Source organism: Meles meles, chromosome 2 (assembly GCF_922984935.1).
Source record: "Meles meles chromosome 2, mMelMel3.1 paternal haplotype, whole genome shotgun sequence".
Lineage (NCBI taxonomy): Eukaryota > Metazoa > Chordata > Mammalia > Carnivora > Mustelidae > Meles > Meles meles.
In genome coordinates, this window is record NC_060067.1 from 170,452,284 (window position 1) to 170,470,572 (window position 18,289).

An 18,289-nucleotide genomic window follows, 5' to 3' on the forward strand; every position below is an offset into this window, starting at 1 on the left:
TCACCGCTGAGCCTGGATAAAAAGCATTCTTGTTTTTCTAGTAACATCATTGCTGGCATTTTAAAATCCATCCGAAGCACTGTTTTCAAGGACTAAAACAGAGATCCCTTGGACCTTCACTCTTCATTCACCAGCCGAGGTTTCCCAAAAAGGCAAAGCAGACTCGGTTCTGAGTTTCTCCTCACGGTTCCACTCCTCATGCTCATTTCTTCCTTCCTTCCTGCGGCAAACAATAACCACGCAAGCAACATTCCATGTGCCGGATGCTCTCTCCAAGACCTCAACCGTTCTGCCCTTGGGAAGTTCTTGATCCACTCTACCTAACTAAAACTCCCCATGACGCAATAAACAAATGCCCCACGAGGGAGGGAGAACAAGAACTATGGAAACACCACCACCAATCTGTCAGATGGATCTTGTGATTTTTAGTTTTCCGAACAAGTCTTACTAAACTCCATGCCCTGGAACAATGTGTGTGGGAGAAGGGTGCACATGTGGGTGACTATGCACATGGAGATGTCTGTGTTTGGGTGTGATTATTTGTGCCTGGACCCTTCGAGCTAACTTAGGTGCCCCTGAGAGCACCTCTCACAGCAGGGCTGTGGCGAGGCACATGGAATGAATCTCAGGGCACCCCAACTTCCTAAGAACCCTTCAGGAAAGCTCTGCATTTCACACGGGTGCTTTGTATTACATTAGCTCCACAATCCTAGGTGGTCATTCTTTTGTCTCGATCTAGAAGCCTCAGAATTGTTTCTTCTTCACAAATACCTCATCTTTTTTTCTTCTTCTTTTTTCAATTTGAAGTATAATTAGCATACAGTTGTATTAATTTCAAGTGTACAGTATAGTGATTCAACAATTCTGTAAAATACTCAGTGCTCATTATGGTAAGTGTATTTTTTTAAAAGATTTTATTTATTTATTTGAGAGAGAGAGAGACAGGAGAGAGAAAGAGAGAAAGCCCAAGCACAAGTGGGGTAAGGGGCTGAGGGAGAAGCAGGCTCTCTGCTGAGCAGGGAGCCTGACATGGGACTCAATCTTGGGGTTGTGGGATCATGACCTGAGCCGAAGGCAGATGCTTAACCAAATGAGCCACCCAGGTGCCCCGATAAGTGTACTCTTGATCCCTTCCACCTACTTCCCCTATCTCCCCCAACCTCCCCTCTGGTGACCACCAGTTTGTTCTCTGTATTTAAGAGTCCACTGGGGTTCTTTTGCTTGTCTCATTTTTCTTTGTTCATTTGTTTTTGTTTCTTCCACATAGGAGTGAAATCATATGGTGTCTGTCTTTCTCTGACTTATTTCACCTAGCATTATACCCTTGAGGTCCATCCATGTTATTACAAATGGCAAGATCTCACTCTTTTTTAATGGCTGAGTGATACTCCATTGTATATATATACCTCATCTTCTTTATCCACTCACCTATGGATGGACATTTGGTTGCTTCCATCATTTGGCTATCATAAATCATGCTGCAATAAACATAAAGGTGCATATATCTTTTTGAATTGTTATTTTCATTTTCTTTGGGTTAATACCCAGAAGCAGAATTACCATGTCATATGGTTAATTCTACTTTTAACTTTTAGAGGAACCTCCATACTGTTTCCACAGTGGCTGCACCAGCTTGCATTCCCACCAAGAGTATACAAGGATTCCTTTTCTTCACACCCTCACCAATACTTATTGTTTCTTGTGTTTTTTATTCTGGCCATTCTGCCAGTTGTAAGGTGATTATATCATTGAGCTTTGGATTTACATTTCCCTAATGATGAGTGATGCTGAACATCTTTTCAGGTGTTTGCTGGCCATCTAGATGTCTTCTTTGGAAAAAATGTCTATTCAGGTCTTCTGCCCGTTTTTTTTGGTCAGGTTATTTGTTGTTGTTTGGTGTTGAGTTACAACAGTTCCTTATATATTCTGGATATTAACCCCTTATCAAATATGTCTTTGGCAAATATCTTCTAATAAATGAATTCAGTAAAGTCACAGGATACAAAGTTAATATACAGAAATCTGTGATAATATTATATATTATAATATATATTAATATTATGAAAGAGAAAGAGAAATTAACAATCCCATTTATAATTGTACCAAAAATAATTAAATACCTAGGAAAAAACTTAACCAAGATGGTGAAAGAACTGTACTCCCCAAATTATAAAACACTGATGAAATAAATTGAACATGACACAAACAAATGGAGATATTCTATGCTCATTGATTGGAAGAAGCAGTCTTCTTAAAATGTCCATACTACCCAAAGCAATCTGTATATTTAATGCAATCTGTATCAAAATACCAGCAGCATTTTTCATAGCACTAGAACAAATAATATTAAAATATGGATGGAACCACAAATAGCCAAAGCAATCTCGAGAAAGAAGAACAAAGCTGGAAGTATAACAGTCCCAGATTTCAAGATATACTTCAAAGCTGTAGTAATCAGAACTATGTGATCCTGGCACAAAAACAGACACACAGATCAATGAAACAGGATAGAGCCCAGAATGAACCTACAACTACAGGGTCAGTTAATCTTCGACCAAGAAGAAAAGAATGTCCAATGGAAAAAAGTCTCTTCAACAAATGGTGTTGGGAAAACTGGCAGCAACATGCAGATGAATAAAACTGAACCACTGTCTTATACCATACATAAAAATAAACTCAAGGGACAGCTGGGTGGCTCAGTCCGTTAAGCCACTGCCTTCGGCTCAGGTCATGATTCCAGGGTCCTGGGATCTAATCCTGCATCAGACTCCTTGCTCAGCAGGGAGCCTGCTTCTCTCTCTGCCTCTGCCTGCCACTCTGCCTGCTTGTGCACGTGCTCTCACGCATTCTCTCTCTTTGAGATAAATAAAATCTTTGAAAAAAAAAAATTTAAAAAGAAAAACTCAAAATGGATGAAAGACCTGAGGATGTGCGATCTGAAACCGTAAAACCATAAAACTCCTAGTAGAAAACATAGGTGGTAATTTCTTTGACACCGACCACAGAAACATTTTTCTAGATATGTCTCCTGAGGCAGGGGAAACAAAAGCAAAATGAAACTATTGGGACCACACCAAAATAAAAAGCTCTTGTGCAGCAAAGGAAAGCATCAACAAAACAAAAAGGCAGCCCTCAAGGACTTTTTTTTTTTTTTTTAATTTATTTGACAGAGATCACAAGTAGGCAGAGAGGCAGGCAGAGAGATGAGGGGAAGAAGGCTCCCCGCCAAGCATAGAGCCTGATGCGGGGCTCGATCCCAGGACCCTGGGATCATGACCTGAGCTGAAGGCAGAGGCTTAACCCACTGAGCCACCCAGGCGCCTGAAGACCTTGTCTTTTTAAGACATTTTTTTTCCTGGAAAACAACAGTTCCTTCTCCCTGAGGTTATTGTGCCACAGAAGTACAGGGACTTATTAAGATAAAATTTCAATCAGAAAACATGTATCACAGTCACTTTTACAGCTATATTTTTATTTCTCAAGAGGCTGAAAGCACATCATAGTCTTGGAGTTCTGTTACTCATCTGAACCACGCATGCGGAGAGAACTACTTGACCATCATTTCCACCCTCAATACAGAGATAAGGGAGTTCCAGTGACCTGCCCAAGCCAGGCATGCAATCCAGCTTTCCTAAGGACCAGCCTGGTGTTTAAGACCTGAGCAGGATGAAGGCTGTACTTTTGAAATCTCACAGCTTTGGTCTGACCCGTCCAGGACTCGGCCACAAAGCAGAATGGGTCTGTGGGCCAGGAGACTGGAAAAAGCCTCAACAAAACTCCAAGTGTAAACTGGCCACAGGAATGACTGTTCAACTTGCATTCCTGCTGGGACCAGTCAGATATGACTGAACAATCTGGTGGAAAGAGGGACAGGGGAACCCAAGTTCTATTTGGAGGAAGCGCTGTACTCCTAGGGAGAAAACGCAGCCTGAAGTAGGGCTTCTCAACCTCATGCCATCGACATTTTGGACCAAAGAATTCCCTGTTGTGGAAGGAGCTATCCTGTGCATTGTAAGACGTCTAGCAGCATCTCTGGCCTCTAACCACTGGGCATCAGTAGCACCCCCAAGCCCCCACCTCAGTTGTGACAACCAAAAACATATCCAGATTTTACCAAACATGCCAGGGTAGAAGGTACAAAATAGCCCCCCTAGTCAGAACCACTCTTGTAAGGAAGAAGCAGTTTCAGTTGAACACAGGATTTGTCAGAGGGGTGCACGGCTGTGAAAACAGTGTGTGTCCCCAGGGTTTGTCCTGCTCTCCAGCTGGTTTCTGTGGACTCCCGGGTAAGTCCCAAAGAGAGATGGAGCTGCAGGAAATGCCAAAAGGCTCTCTTTACAGAAAATACGATTATGAGGGGGGATTGGGAGCTCCAGCCAGGACTCCTGGGGAATTAATGTGGCAGTGTTGGCACAGTGGTGGCTGCACCAGCAGCCTCTGTGGCATTAACACGTGTCAACAACTATGGCTGTTGTCAGAAGCGGGCATTGGCATCACGCAGCCGACGCCTGAGCAGTCTGTGGAAGCTGAAATTGTATTTGAGCATATGTGAAACATCCCTGCAGATTCCCAGAAAGCCTGGGAAGGCACAAGAGGCTGGACATCTTACCACAGAAGGTGACAGAGAGAGAGAAGGAAAACTGAGTTTTATATAATTAGGTGTGGTTGTTTTTAAACCTCAGGCTAAGAGGCCTGTGGAAACAGGGATTCAAGAATATTCACTGAGTAACTTTGTGGTGCAATGCACTATTCTCAGTGGAATGAGATTTTAAAATGTAATCTTTTAAGTTGCCTTGCAGGGGGACCAACCACCCAGGTGTACCTGGGATTCTCCAGGTTTTAGCACTTATGTCCTGGCAAATGCCTCAGTCCCAAGCAAAATGGTACAACTGGTCACCCTACCTGCCTCAACGACCTGGCAGTGTCTTAGAAGAAAGGGATGGCTAACAAGAGTGAGGCAGGATGGACTATCTACAGCAATGGTTTGGAGGTATAAGGAGCCAAGGGACTGAGAAGAATCTGATTAATTTCTTTTGGGGACTGGAGAAGGGGTCTCAAGGAAGAGGGAGAATTTAAGGTGAGTCCTCACAGGCTCCACACAGGTGGAGAGGAGGAGAGAAAGGGTTTTCTTGGTTCAGGAGGCACAGCTGCAAAGAAATTATATCACTATTCTTTTCTAAGTCATTTTCTACTCAAATATATCAAGTATGAAAAGAAAATCTATGATTTACCTTTAATTATGTCCTGTGCAAATGAGATAATAAATACATAACAGTTCATTCGTCTCCAAATGCTACCGATGGTCTGCACAGCCAACGGGAAGAAACTGCTTAGCCGAAAGGCATTTGGAAAAAGGACTAAGTACTACCCTGAAGAGCAAAGAGACAGTGACTGGGCCTCCTGAAATCTGGCTTTAAAAAAATCATATTCTTCTTTTGGTTTGGTGGGTCCTCTCCCACCCCGTATGCCAAACTACATTAATATACAATTCCTGGAGGGGGGCACCTGGGTGGCTCAGTGGTTTAAGCTGCTGCCTTCGGCTCAGGTCATGATCTCAGGGTCCTGGGATCGAGTCCTGCATCGGGCTCTCTGCTTGGCAGGGAGCCTGCTTCCCTCTCACTCTCTCTGCCTGCCTCTCTGCCTACTTGTGATCTCTCTCTGTCAAATAAATAAATAAAATCTTTAAAAATATATATATATATATATACAATTCCTGGATTCCATTTTTTGAGTAGTCTGGTCAGTGTTAAAGAAATGAGCCTGATTTTTGAGGACCCACTTTCTTGTTTGCCCATTTCAGAAGAGCAAATTGAATTGTTTCCTACTGACCATTTTCTACTCTTGGGTATATGTTTTCACATATTCTGTGGCTCAAATGAAATAAGAAACAACTTCAGTTAGGTCCCAAAATAGAAACTTCTCTCCAAATAAGGTGAATGATGTAAATTAAAGTTTCTCCAACGTATGAACTGTAAAACTTTCCTGGGTGCAACACTGGTGTACGTATAGAGAGAAAGGGCCCGCAGGAGAGCAGAGGGAGTGGGAGGAAGAATGATACCGTAATGGAAACTACATTAGTTTTCCTTCTGAACAATAAAGAAGATAAGGGGCCTATCTCAACCACAATCAGCAATGTTATGATGACCAGAAGCCTTCCTGTTATACTCTAAATTACACCAGCTTAGCTAGCCCTACCCTCAAGGCTCATCTTGGCCTGGAAAGTCTATACTCATTGTTTTTTAAAGATCCAGAAATCTCCAGAAACAACTTCACAGTTCTAGGCAGAAAAGGGATTAAAATACCACTACAGAAAATTGAAGTAAAAACATGTCCCTGATACTTTCTGAAAATATCATAAATGCTTTGAGAGGGATGAGAGGAGTCAGAAGAGGCAAAGAAAGAAATTAACACAAAATTAACTACCAAAGTCTGAGGAGAATCATAGCAACATGAAAAATTCTCAGACCAGCTGGAAGTAGTCAAAATAAAAATCAAGCAAACTTGAAATGCACTGGGAAAGATTTTTAGAAATCATAAAAAAATCATTTGCATAAAAATCTCCTCCCCCCCCAGAGGCTCAGAGATAAGGATACAAAGACAATCTGTGGCTTTGTAGTTTCTTCCTGCTATCACAAACTACACCTTGAAATAACTGAGCTTGAGACCTATAACCCAGAAGCCAAAAGAAACTAAAGAGCCACAAGGCAAATACTAGAATAGTTTCAAAGGCAAATCAGGTGATTTAAAAAAAGAAGAAGAAGAGCAGGAGAAGGTAGGTTTAAGTTAATACACTGTTGGGCAAAGGGGAAACATAAAAACATGGCTAGATATGAAGCAAGTTCTCCTGGATACACTCCCTCTATTTCTGGCCACAGGTAAAGGGGTTCTTAACGATGGAGTCCCCCAAGCCCCATGGGAGTCATGTGGGGCATTCATGGGACAGGAAACAGCACCTGGAGCCTGTGAAGATCCCCCACAGGCCAAGACTATGACGACAGCAACAGAGAACCAACCAGCCATAGTAAGAAGCCATCTCATCTCCATGAACAACAATGGCGCCACAAAGCAGCCCCAGTAGCCAGATCAGAGTGGTCCATGTTGCTTCTCCCAGTTGCATTCCTACTCACAGAGATGACAATACTGGAGCTTTAGCTTTGTAATTTCTTGTAAATCCCAGGAATATCTCTCATTTAATACTTACGGCCTCTTCAATAAAGGCCTTTAGGGTCTAGTGCCAGGAGAAAGCTTTTCGCCCCCAACAAATAGCAGCCATCTTTTCCTTAACTACTGAGGGCCGAAGTAAACTAGCCTTAGCTTCCCCCTTGTCCCTTTGTCTGACAGAAAGTTCAGAGCCGGCATTTTTGACAATCTGCAACTCTTTCCCCTAGTCCTGGGTTCCAGGCACACCTATCCTCCATCCTGCACTGTTAATCAGTCTTTGTTAATGACCTCTATAAAAATGGTTTTATTAAGTTGGTATTTTTTGTAAACACAAATAGTTTTTAGAATTAGTGGACATGACTCAAATAATAATGAGGATAAAATAGTAACGAGAATAAATATCTTAGGCCATATGCTCCATGCACCCAGGAATCAATTCTGTCCTGAAGGCCCACCCCCAACACAGTTCTGCAACATGCAAACTTGGTCTTTGGTTCCCAGCTGATTGTACCCGGTGCCTGGCCTTCACCCCAAGTAAGCTGATTTCTCAGACCCAGTCTTCCCTAGGGGCCATTCTCCCTGGGGGAATTCTGGGCTCTACATCCATTTCATCTGTCTATGAAGGCGTGTTTTTTCAATAATTCTTAGCCATCTGGATCTTTTCCAGGTGAACAGTTAGCAAACTGATGCTTAAGTGAGAAACGAAACAAAACCCTATAAATCTATGGGTAATAACCAGTGTCGGAGCTACAAGGGGACCCATCTGGACCAGTACTTTGATTTTACAGAAGATAGTAAAGCCAGATATATAAAGCTACCTGTACAAGATTCTTCATTCAAATGGTGTCAGAACAAAGGGTATCTACATTTTAAAAGACATGCCATGGAAAGTAACGTTTTAAATACATTAATTTCACAACAATCATTGCAAACCCTGTACCAAAAACAGTAGCAAATGGCAAGTCTTGCTACTAATCAATGACAAATGAACGGGACAAAATCTCCATACGGAAGACAAGAAGACAGTGGAAGAAACTGAAGATTTGATGTTCCTGTCCTGTGGCTCCTGGCTCATGGCTCCAGCCACTCTCTCCAGAAGAGCTGGAGTGGCAGCCAGATGGGTAGAAGGTGGCCGAGGGGGACGGCTGGTCCAGGGAGGGATGGGGCCTAAATCCCAATTCAGGATCTCTATGAAGGAAGAGCCACAGTGGCATACACAGTCTCTCCACCTTGCATGGAAAGTAGAGACGGACAGTAGGACCATCTTCATTATACTTTGTGAACTAACCCCTGCAAAAAAGGTGAGGTGGGCAGAAAGCAAAGGAAAAAAAAGGACGATAGTCATGATCCTTCCTAAAAGCAGAAAAAGAAGGGATGGGAGATGCTGTCAGTTAGATGAAGCATCTTTTACACACCCTCCACAACACACACACACACACACATACACACACAGCCAACAGAAGGCCCAAACCTTATCTTCTTTCCTCTTTCTGATTTGTGGGGGTGGAAAGAGCTGCCAAAGACAACAGGTGGAGATGAGGAGGAAACTCATGGGGCTGATGTTCCAGGCCCCTTTGAGGTCCCATTCTGAGAGCCAAATCATTGTCCCTTGAGGACAAAGATCCATCCACCACTAGACAAAGTGAGCCTAGCACAGCTCACACCCACCCCAGGACACAGAAGAGCCAAGGAGTCGGAAACCTCCCACAAAGGCCGCACAAAGCCTCCACTGAGTTTTCTCTCCTCCTCCGTTCTTGGAGGCTACAAATAAAGTGAAGAGAAAAATAAATACTCTGCCCTCAGAATACAGCCAGGAGAGGGACACAAATAGTTCTCCATCAAGACGGGGAGGTAGCCAAGGAGAACCGCTCCCCACCACATGGTCAGAGCAAACAGTCCAGGTGGCCCCCTGCATGCCAGGCAGGAGGAAGGTGAAGGGCCACCTCCCAGCAACCATGTTTCAAGAATAGTATCAAAATGAAAGGAAGAGAAAAAGAGAGAAACAAGAAAGCAATAGCGTTCAAAAAGTAAATGAAAAACCTAGTCTAAGAGAAAATACAATTCAAACAGAAAAAAATATCTTACACGTTTCACACTTTCTTAAATAAAAATGTGAATTCAATAAAAAAATGTTCAAAGAAGAAATGATAAAAACAACAGTTTAAAAGGCGCATTCTGTGCTGAGAAAATAAGGTGGCAGCCCAAACACACAAAAGTAATAAATTAAACATAGCGAGGGACAGAATAGACGCATCTGAGAATCAAATTGCTCATCTCGAGGAAAGCCTCGTGTGAAAGCAGCTAAAAGACTGCGGCATTAAGAAATAGAAACTAATACAGAATTAAACACCAAAAAATTTTCCTGACATGAAAAAAATCCATAAAATGACAAAGAAAACTCTATTAAGTACAGGAAAACTTGAGTGAGAAAAAGACACTGAGATGAGACACATCCTGATGAAACTATTATGATTCAAGATTCAAGAAGGAATTCTTCAGGCACTCAGGCAAAAGTCAGTCATTCTCAGGAGAGATGAAATAAAGTTGTCCTGACATTTCTCTCTGGGATCATCAGATGCCAGAAGAATGTCTACAAACTTCCGAGGAAAGAAAGTATGTCCCAAGAATTTTAAGTCCAACCAAGTTATCCTTAAACTGAAATGACTGTAAGTAGACATTCCACTCAGCACTTAGGACACTTTTTGAAAAAATGTATCCCCCATGAAATCTAGCCAACCAAGACCTTGGGACTGCAGCTGCTGTTGTCAGAGGGCTGCTGATGGGTCCACACAGGCTCTGCAACTACAAAACAGAACACAAAGGCTGCCACCCCCGACAAGGTGAAAATAACAGATGGCCAACACTGGAAGAAGATATGTAGGAAAGGAATATGTAGGACTGTGCTGATTTCCTCTACTTATGGTGATTTTCAGTCAACCCCTTCTAAAGTGAGAATATGCAACAAAAAATATATAGTAATTCCAATCTTTTCTGTTACACAAAATCTTTTTTTCTCTTCTAAATTTTAGAGGGATCTCAGTGGTGCCTGGGTGGCTCAGTTGGTTAAGCGTCCAACTCTTGGTTTAGGCTCAGTTCGTGATCTAAGGGTCATGAGCTTGATACCCCCATGGGGCTCCATGGAGGGCATGGAGCCTGCTTAAGATTTTTCTCTCTCACTCTACCTCTGCTCTCTCCCCCATTCTCTCTCTCAAAAAAAAAAAAAAAAGATAATTTTAGAGGGATCTCTTCAGAGCTAATAATATCTCTCACAGAAGAGAAACATTTTCTTAAAGATCAGCAATTCCTTCAGATTATATCCCAGATTCTGAATTTATACTTTGGATTTGCTTCTATAAATTGAGTCAGGCAAAATGCAATTCTTTAATTAAAAACAGAATATATAGTACATCCCATGCTGTATTAAATTATTTCTAGCTAACAAGTTATTCTTCTATCTGCATATATGCAAATCAAAGTACCTACAGTAGAGTTCAATTAATGTTAAAAATGGTTAATTTGGGGAAGCAGGGCCAGGAGTGGATTTTTAAATAATTCATTACTTGTGTTCTATACTATTTAAATATCTCATAATAGCTATATATCACTTTTACAAACTAAAAATCCATTTTTTAAAGATTTTTATTTATTATTTATTTGACAACGAGACAGAGAGAGAGGGACTACAAGCAGGGGGAGTGGCTGCCAAGCAGGGAGCCTGATGCAGGACTCAATCCCAGAACCCTGGGATCAAGACCCGAGGCAAAGGCAGATGCTTAAGGACTGAGCCACCCAGGTGCCCCAAAACCATGTTTAAATTGTAATAGCCAAAAAAATTTTTTGTTGAATTTTTAAACAAAACATCAAACACATGGTAACTACACAAAAATTTATAAAACAGAATTCAAGGGAAGAAAACAAGTCATTCATAATGCCATCTTCAGTTCCAGCCAGAGTTAATAATCTGCTAATCTTATGATAGAAGGGATTTCATAAAGACATTAAATATTTAATAAATAGCTCCTTATATTTTTCCAATACTTTAATGTTTGTTCTACTTCTATTTAAATATTTAACTGACCAGCGCTTACATACCAGAGTTTTGGTATGCAGTAAGAATTAAATATTTTTTGCTATGTTTGAGTAGTTGTCCTAAAGCCATACACTGAACAATCCGTTCTCTGCTGGCTGATTTGAAATGGCACCTAAACTAAGTTCTGACACAGAATCAAATACTCTCAGGTTTGAGGAGCCTTCCTCATCTCATTTTTTTCAGAGACCAACACATTCAGAAACCCCTAGAGGACAGAGCAAACTCCCCACTCGGCTTCCTCTGCCCTGGGAAGCCTTTCTCATGGCCCGCTGCCCCTTGTCTCTTTTTCTGCTGCAGCTCCTAGCTCCGTTTGAGTGGCTTCTGGTCCGCGTGAAGTAGGCACCAGGAACTTATCCCCTTACGCCAGCATCTGGTGAAGTGTCTGGCACACACAGGCCTTCCAAATATCCTACCCAAGCCCTAACCCTTCCCACCCACCTGCTCCTACCTCTGTGCCACAGCAGGCATTTTAAGTTTTTAAAACATTAACTAGAATTACAACTCATTTCCCCATCTCAATTCTGGAGACTGGCAAGCTAGTCCTTTTACCTTTCTCAACAATATCTCCCTCCTAGTTTCAGTCCTGCTGTTAAATACTTGCAATCCTCGTGACACGAAGGCCAGAGCCGGTCCTATATAACCAAGGGAATCCTGTGGCTCTGGGCCCCAGAGAATGGGGCAGACGTGGCCTTAGTGTGAATGCCGCCGCTAAGCCCAGCACGCTCCGTGATGGGTCTTGAGGACGGGCAGCTGCAGATCTTGGGGCCCTTCACCTGGCACGCTCTGGGCAGCTTCCCAGCCGGAGAAATTTATTATCAGCTCATCCTAAAAATGGGCACACCAGCCGCCAGAAGCAATGACTGGACTTAATGTCTAGCACCAACCACAGGTTTAGTCCTTCTTGGGAAATCATGCTGAACCAACCGGCAGCCCTCTGACGTCCCAGGGAGAAGGTAGGGAGTACAGAAACACCAAAGCAAGGCTGCCAGAAGCAAAGCTCCACATTCACTTCACTACTGGAGGCAGAGGACACTGCCAATGCTCAGGGGACGGGGCCCACGGGGTCTCTACAAATTGGGAACAGATGACAAGATCGGCCCACATCCCTCGGCATGATGGCACTACTGAAAGCACAACTCCTGAACCTGGAAAAGAAAGACAGTGGGCCTTGTGACAGCTGTCTTGAAAGATCTGAAAGTCTCTGATATCTAAGAGGAAATGGATTTGTTCAGCCATTTCCTCAGAGACTAGCACTAGACCTGCTGGGTAGAAATCACAGGGAGGCAGACGGCAGGTCCAAATAATGGCGAACTCCCTACTGGGAGCTGCTCAACTCAGAGCAGCCTGCCCAGGGATGGAGGCGCGTGCAGGTACATACGCACATGTGCACATACGCACAGACACACACGCTGCACAGAGGACCAGATGGTGGGATGCTCTGGAGGCTTTCTGAACTAAGGGAGGACTCAACCAGGTGACCTCCAAAGGCCTCTTTGAAGACTATGGGATTCCGACCATAAAACTTATTTAGACAAGGGTTAGCCTTCAAATGCAAAAATTTTTAAAAGACTGCGTTCATTATGGAGAACTTTGAGAAGTATCAACCACACCCTTACACTGAAGATTACTGGCTTTTAATAATGTGAATTTAATGATAAAAGATTAAAAGTAAGTTGGAGGGGCACCTGGGTGGCTCAGTCGGTTAAAGGTCTGGCTCTTGAATGATCTCAGGGTTGTGAGATGGAGCCCCACATTGGATTCCCCCCGGACACGGAGCCTGCTTAAGATTCTCTCTTCCTCTCCCTCTGCCCCTCCCCCCACTCTCTCCCTAAAAAAATAAATAAATGAATAAAAATAAGTTTGAGGGGCACCTGGGTGACTCACCCAGTTAAGTGTCTGTCTTTAGCTCAGGTCATGATCCCAGGGTCCTAGGACCGAGCTCTGCATTGGGTCCCCTAATCAGCAGGAAGTCTGCTCCCTCTCCACCTCCCTCTGCCCCTCCCCCCATTCATGTTCACTCCCTCTCTCTCAAATAAATAAAATCTTTTAAAAAATTAATAAATTAAAAATAAGTTTATTTATTTATAAGATATTCCAAGAATTATCATTAGATACATACAACTTTCATCTATCCAGTAAGCTGGCTGGATAAGTTAGCTAATACAGGTGAACCAGTATATAAATGTTAGCCATGGTAGCTTACAAGAACCAACACTGCACAATAAAGAGCTTCAAGACACGTATGTAAAAACTACATTATTGCCTCTAAAAACCAATCTCTGCTTATTCTTCTTGAGTAGCCACAAAAGTGAGTGCTTGGAAACTTCTGGGTATAATTCTAACTTTAATCTCTAAGGAGATGCAGATTGGAATTAAAAAATGGATTCTGATTCAGTCCATCCAGGGCGCTGCAGGCCCCTGTCCTTCGAGTGTCTGGTAGAAGCCTCACTCCATTGATGAGACAGAGTGGCCTGTGTTGTCCCCAGACCTGAGCCCAGACTCAAGCTAGACCTGGACACAAGAGGCATTAGGCCATCTCTGCAGGTCCTGATGAAAAGCCATCCCTCAGAATTTCCCCTTCGGAAGGTAAACCTGCTTGCCTGGCAGTTTTCTAATTGCTTTAGGGAAAGGCAAATGCAAATGGTAAACTTGACATAAAGAAAACAGCTGAACAAGAAGAGAAAGGGGCCTTTGTACTTGGCCTGGGGAAATGAGGGAGATGACAGGAAATGATACCAGTATTTTAAAGCACGCCCCACAGAGGAAGGTAAACATGTACAAACAAACAAACCTGAAATTCTGCATGAACTGCCGGAACTTGTCTACCCGCTTCGCCAGTGGCACGATAACGTTGATGAGTGCGTTGGCCATGTTGAGCTTTTCTTGTTTTACTTTCATGATGGGGCCAAACGGTCGAAACAAAACGAGTCGTCTGAATTCGTGCTTCTGCTCCCCTTTGAACGTGAGCTCATACAGAGTGCCTTTATCCTTCTCTGTGCGGTAGATTCCTGTCAAAGGAGACACAGAGACAGTGTTAAAAATTAACTGTGGCTGCTGAATATTTTTTTAATACCTGAGATCTAGCACAAAATGCCTTTTAAAACATTAAGATTAAATCTCTACATGTAATAAGTATTAGAAAACCCAAATGCTCCCACATTTAAAATCCTCAAAGAAATCAAAATACCATCAATTTTAAAATCATGTTTTGAAGACTTCCTATAAACACAGAAAGAAGTCTGTAATGTTGGATACAAAACTGTATTATACTGTACATAGGCATTCAAAAAAGGACGGTAAGGAAATATGCCAAAATAAAATTGACTACGATGAGGACTGGGGTTGTGCAGTTTTGTTTTTTTTTTTCTTTTCTGCTGTTATCCACACTTTCTGCAGTACGATTAGATAAATACTATAGTTATTGTACTTAATTGTAAAAGAATGTTAAAATTATCTCTTAGAAATTACAGCTATTTCAGATGAACTGACCATAGCGACCCATTCAGGGAATTTCAGGGTGGCCCTCTGGAAGCTTCTGGAAGCGTTAAAGGACACAACACATAAAATATCCAGCACAGTGGCAGGTACACGTCTTCTTTAATTCCATATTGTCCTTCCTACTGTTTCCTACCTCTGAGAAGCAGCACAGCTCAGGGCTCCCGAGCCAGACTACCTGGGATATCTATTTAAGGCCCCCCAGACTGTGCTCTACCACATGTCACCGGTACTGAAACGCCACAGTCACGCCTGTCAGGTTGAAGTTGTGACCTACCAACTCTCGGGATGAGCCTCCCAAGGCCCAACCCGACAGAAATTTTCTATCAAATAAGCAAACAATTCCCAGTGCCTAGGTTCCCACTGCCTTCCCGACATCGCTGGTATTGTGGGTGTTTTTTCCTACAGTCCAAAAAAACTGGAAGAATCCAACAAATCTCCAGACAAGCTCCTTCATCTTTTAGCTCTGACTCGCCATGTTTTCTATCACAGCCCTCTTCCCCCTTTCTGGATCCCCACGTTAGCCGGCAAGCACCCCTGTCTTGGAGTCGCTTCCAAAGTGCTTCTCCAGGGAAGTGCCCGCCCACGGGAGGTACAGTTCTCAAGGGCCCCGACACACGGCTCTCCTCTGCAGGCACTCCAGGTCTCCTTCACAAACATCGCCAGGCTCTCTGCTCCGCTCTGCACCGTACTGGAGCATTTCAGGCTCACGGTCTGTTACTGCCTCTCTGATCCTCTTCAAAGTTTGGATCTCCTTCAAGAGCCCGAGGGAGGAGTCTGGTACTGTGGATTCACAAGGCAGTCTCGCTCCTCACAGCTGTCCCAAGGGCTTGGCTCGAGAATTGAACTGTGCAATGTACTGGCAGCCAGCACGGTGATCTAAGGCCTCAAGCTCATAGTGACAAGGCCTGAGGTCTCTCTTGAAGCCTCCTTCGATCCCTGGGGTAACCACTGCTCAACGGCCCTCAGTGTCACAGAAGCCGAGAAAGGTTTTGCTGCGTTCATGCTGGAACAGAATTCAGAGTCCCTGCACCGGCCATTAATGGAAGAAAGAAGAAGGTTCACATCTTAGGAATCTCAAAGGACTTCTCTGAAAATGTGAAGTGGTTCCCTTCAAAGTCTGTTAGTTCTTTCGGGCCATTAGTACTCACTGAGGAAAGAGGCTCTGGGCCACCTCTCACGCTGTCTGCAGCCGCTGGGGACACCACCAGCTTCCAGGGTCCAAATAAGGCTGGACGAGGGAGGAAGGAGTCGCTTCTGCTAACAGAGGCCGCACAGCGGAGAGCGGCCTGCCAGGGGCCGGTGGCTGGGCCTTGTCAAGCTCCTGGTGTCTGGTGTCAGCAAGCAAACCTTCTCCACACAGCAGTCAATGTGGGAAAGGCTGCTGACAGTTTCATGTGCAGATAAAAACATATGTAGGCTGGAGAGTGTTTTTTTTAACTGAGTCATTTTCTTTCTCAGCACCAGGCTAAGAACCATTAACTTTTAAAAATCTGAATCCACAGATTTGAAAATATAGGTAGAAAGAGACGCGAACCCATGTGAAGAGATGGTCATCTACTCAGAGAAAGCCCAGGGAATGTGAGAATTCTTATCACGGTGATCATTGCAAGCGTGCCGAGGAGCTGCCTCTGGGGTCAGCCCACCAGGACAGGTGGCAGCTGTGGTTGTGGTCTCCAGTCGTGGCATTGCTCCCTGCAGAGGCCACCGTGCCCAGGCCGAACTTGCACACCACAATTTTGGCTGCTTTCTCACCATCTTCCATATCCCATGCCTCGAAATAGTTATTGCATCAACATTTTAACATATTGCCCCATATCTACCTAATTAAGTTAATTATGTCTTATAAATCTGATTTAGATCTCTTAATTCCACTTCAAGTGAGTTATTTAAAACTCTCTTGCAACCTGTGTCCACTGAAACCCACACCCAGCCATCCACCCACCACACCCGCAGGCACACCCTCCCACACCTGTACACTGGCACTCTTGGTCTGCGTGTAACACAAAGGATGACACCTCCGCAGATCCCTGTACCTCCTGGAAATCTTCAGTGGTGGAAACACAAAAAGCCTGAGAGAAAGAGGGCAGGCAGAAGCCTTCTGAGAAAGAAATGGCCTTTCAGCCAATGCTGGCATGCACACCAGCAAAGGCAAACCAGCTTTACACGGGATAACATCCTATTTAGGCATTATGTAAATTAAAGGTCAAAATAAAAACTTTGGAGCTAGCTTAGATTTTGGGTTAGTTATACCCTAACTGCCCTCTTTCTCTCCATTGACACTAAGTTTACTTTGAGTTTGGTGTTTCCGCTTCCTGTGCAAGCATCCTAGGGTACCTTATGCTACTCTAGGATGACCCACTAGGTGGGGACACCCCCAGGCAGCCAAGATAGAGCTCCACGGTCTGCTACAAATGTCTGTTCCTTCACCAAGCAAGGAACTAACCAGACACAGGGCCCCTCTCTACATCCTGTCATCCACATAGGACCTCAGAAATCAAGATGCCAAATGTCAAGGAGGTACCACTCCTTACCCTCACACTCTCACTTACCCTCACTCAATATGAGTGTCCACGGGTTGTGGCCAATGCTGCCTGCTGATCGCAGAAGTGTCTCCACTATCGCCCTTGCCTTTCCACATACAGCCTAGGTCCGGTCTCTCAGCAGGATAATTACAATCCTCTGCCAATCCACATCCCACTTCCAAGGCCCAATCCATCCTGCAAAGGATATCCTTTGGCCCTTCACCTTCCGACAGCACCATTCTAACCTGCTTTTCCCTCACCAGCTCCTTAGCATCTAGAGAATAAAGTACCGACACACCACGGCTAGGCCTTCAAGACTCTCCATACTATGGCCTCAATCTATTATCCTAACTATAGGCCTTGCCCCTGCCTCATAAGAAAGAGGGGCTCCAGTCAAGTTGGTTCATAATGTGTATATACAACTACTCTTCTTCTTGGAGAAACTGGAAACTTCCTGCAATGTGACGGGAGTGTGGTATGGAAAACGGTTTGTCAATTCATCAAAAAGTTAACCATAGAGTTATCACATGATCTAGCAGTTCTTCCTCTGGGTATGTACCCAAAAGAAGTGAGAACAGAGACTTGATCAGATACTTGTACACACATGTTCATACCTGCATTGTTTATAATACCAAAAGATGGCAACAACCCAAAACTCCAACAAAGGATGAATGGATGAAACATGGTAGATGCATACAATGGACTATTACTCAACCTTGAAAAGGAAGGAAATTCTGACACCTGCCACAACAGGAATGAATCTTAAAGACATGTGCCATGTGAAATGAGCCAGACACAAAAGGACAAAGGCTGTGTGGTTGCCCTTATATGAGGTGTCTAGGCTAGTCAAATTCCTAAAGACAGATAGTAGCCGGCTGACCCCAGATGCGATTACCTGGGCAGGGGGAGCGGGGAATGGGGAGTTGGTATTTAATGGGCACAGAGTTTCAGTTCGACATGATGAAAAAGTTCTAGAAATGGGCAGTGTGATGGTTACACAACAGTGTGAATTGGGTTA

At 43.7% G+C, this 18,289-nt stretch overlaps 1 protein-coding gene across 9 annotated transcripts in view; it reads right to left on the reverse strand.

The window, feature by feature from the left end:
- CSGALNACT1 (chondroitin sulfate N-acetylgalactosaminyltransferase 1) overlaps window positions 1-18,289 on the reverse strand; it is a 332,179-nt gene that overhangs the window by 32,029 nt on the left and 281,861 nt on the right. For all 9 annotated transcript variants that reach the window (XM_045997357.1, XM_045997361.1, XM_045997358.1 and 6 more), the window contains one exon: window positions 14,043-14,259. In XM_045997357.1, coding sequence (XP_045853313.1) covers window positions 14,043-14,259 — 217 coding nt within the window. The remainder of the gene's footprint in view (window positions 1-14,042; window positions 14,260-18,289) is intronic.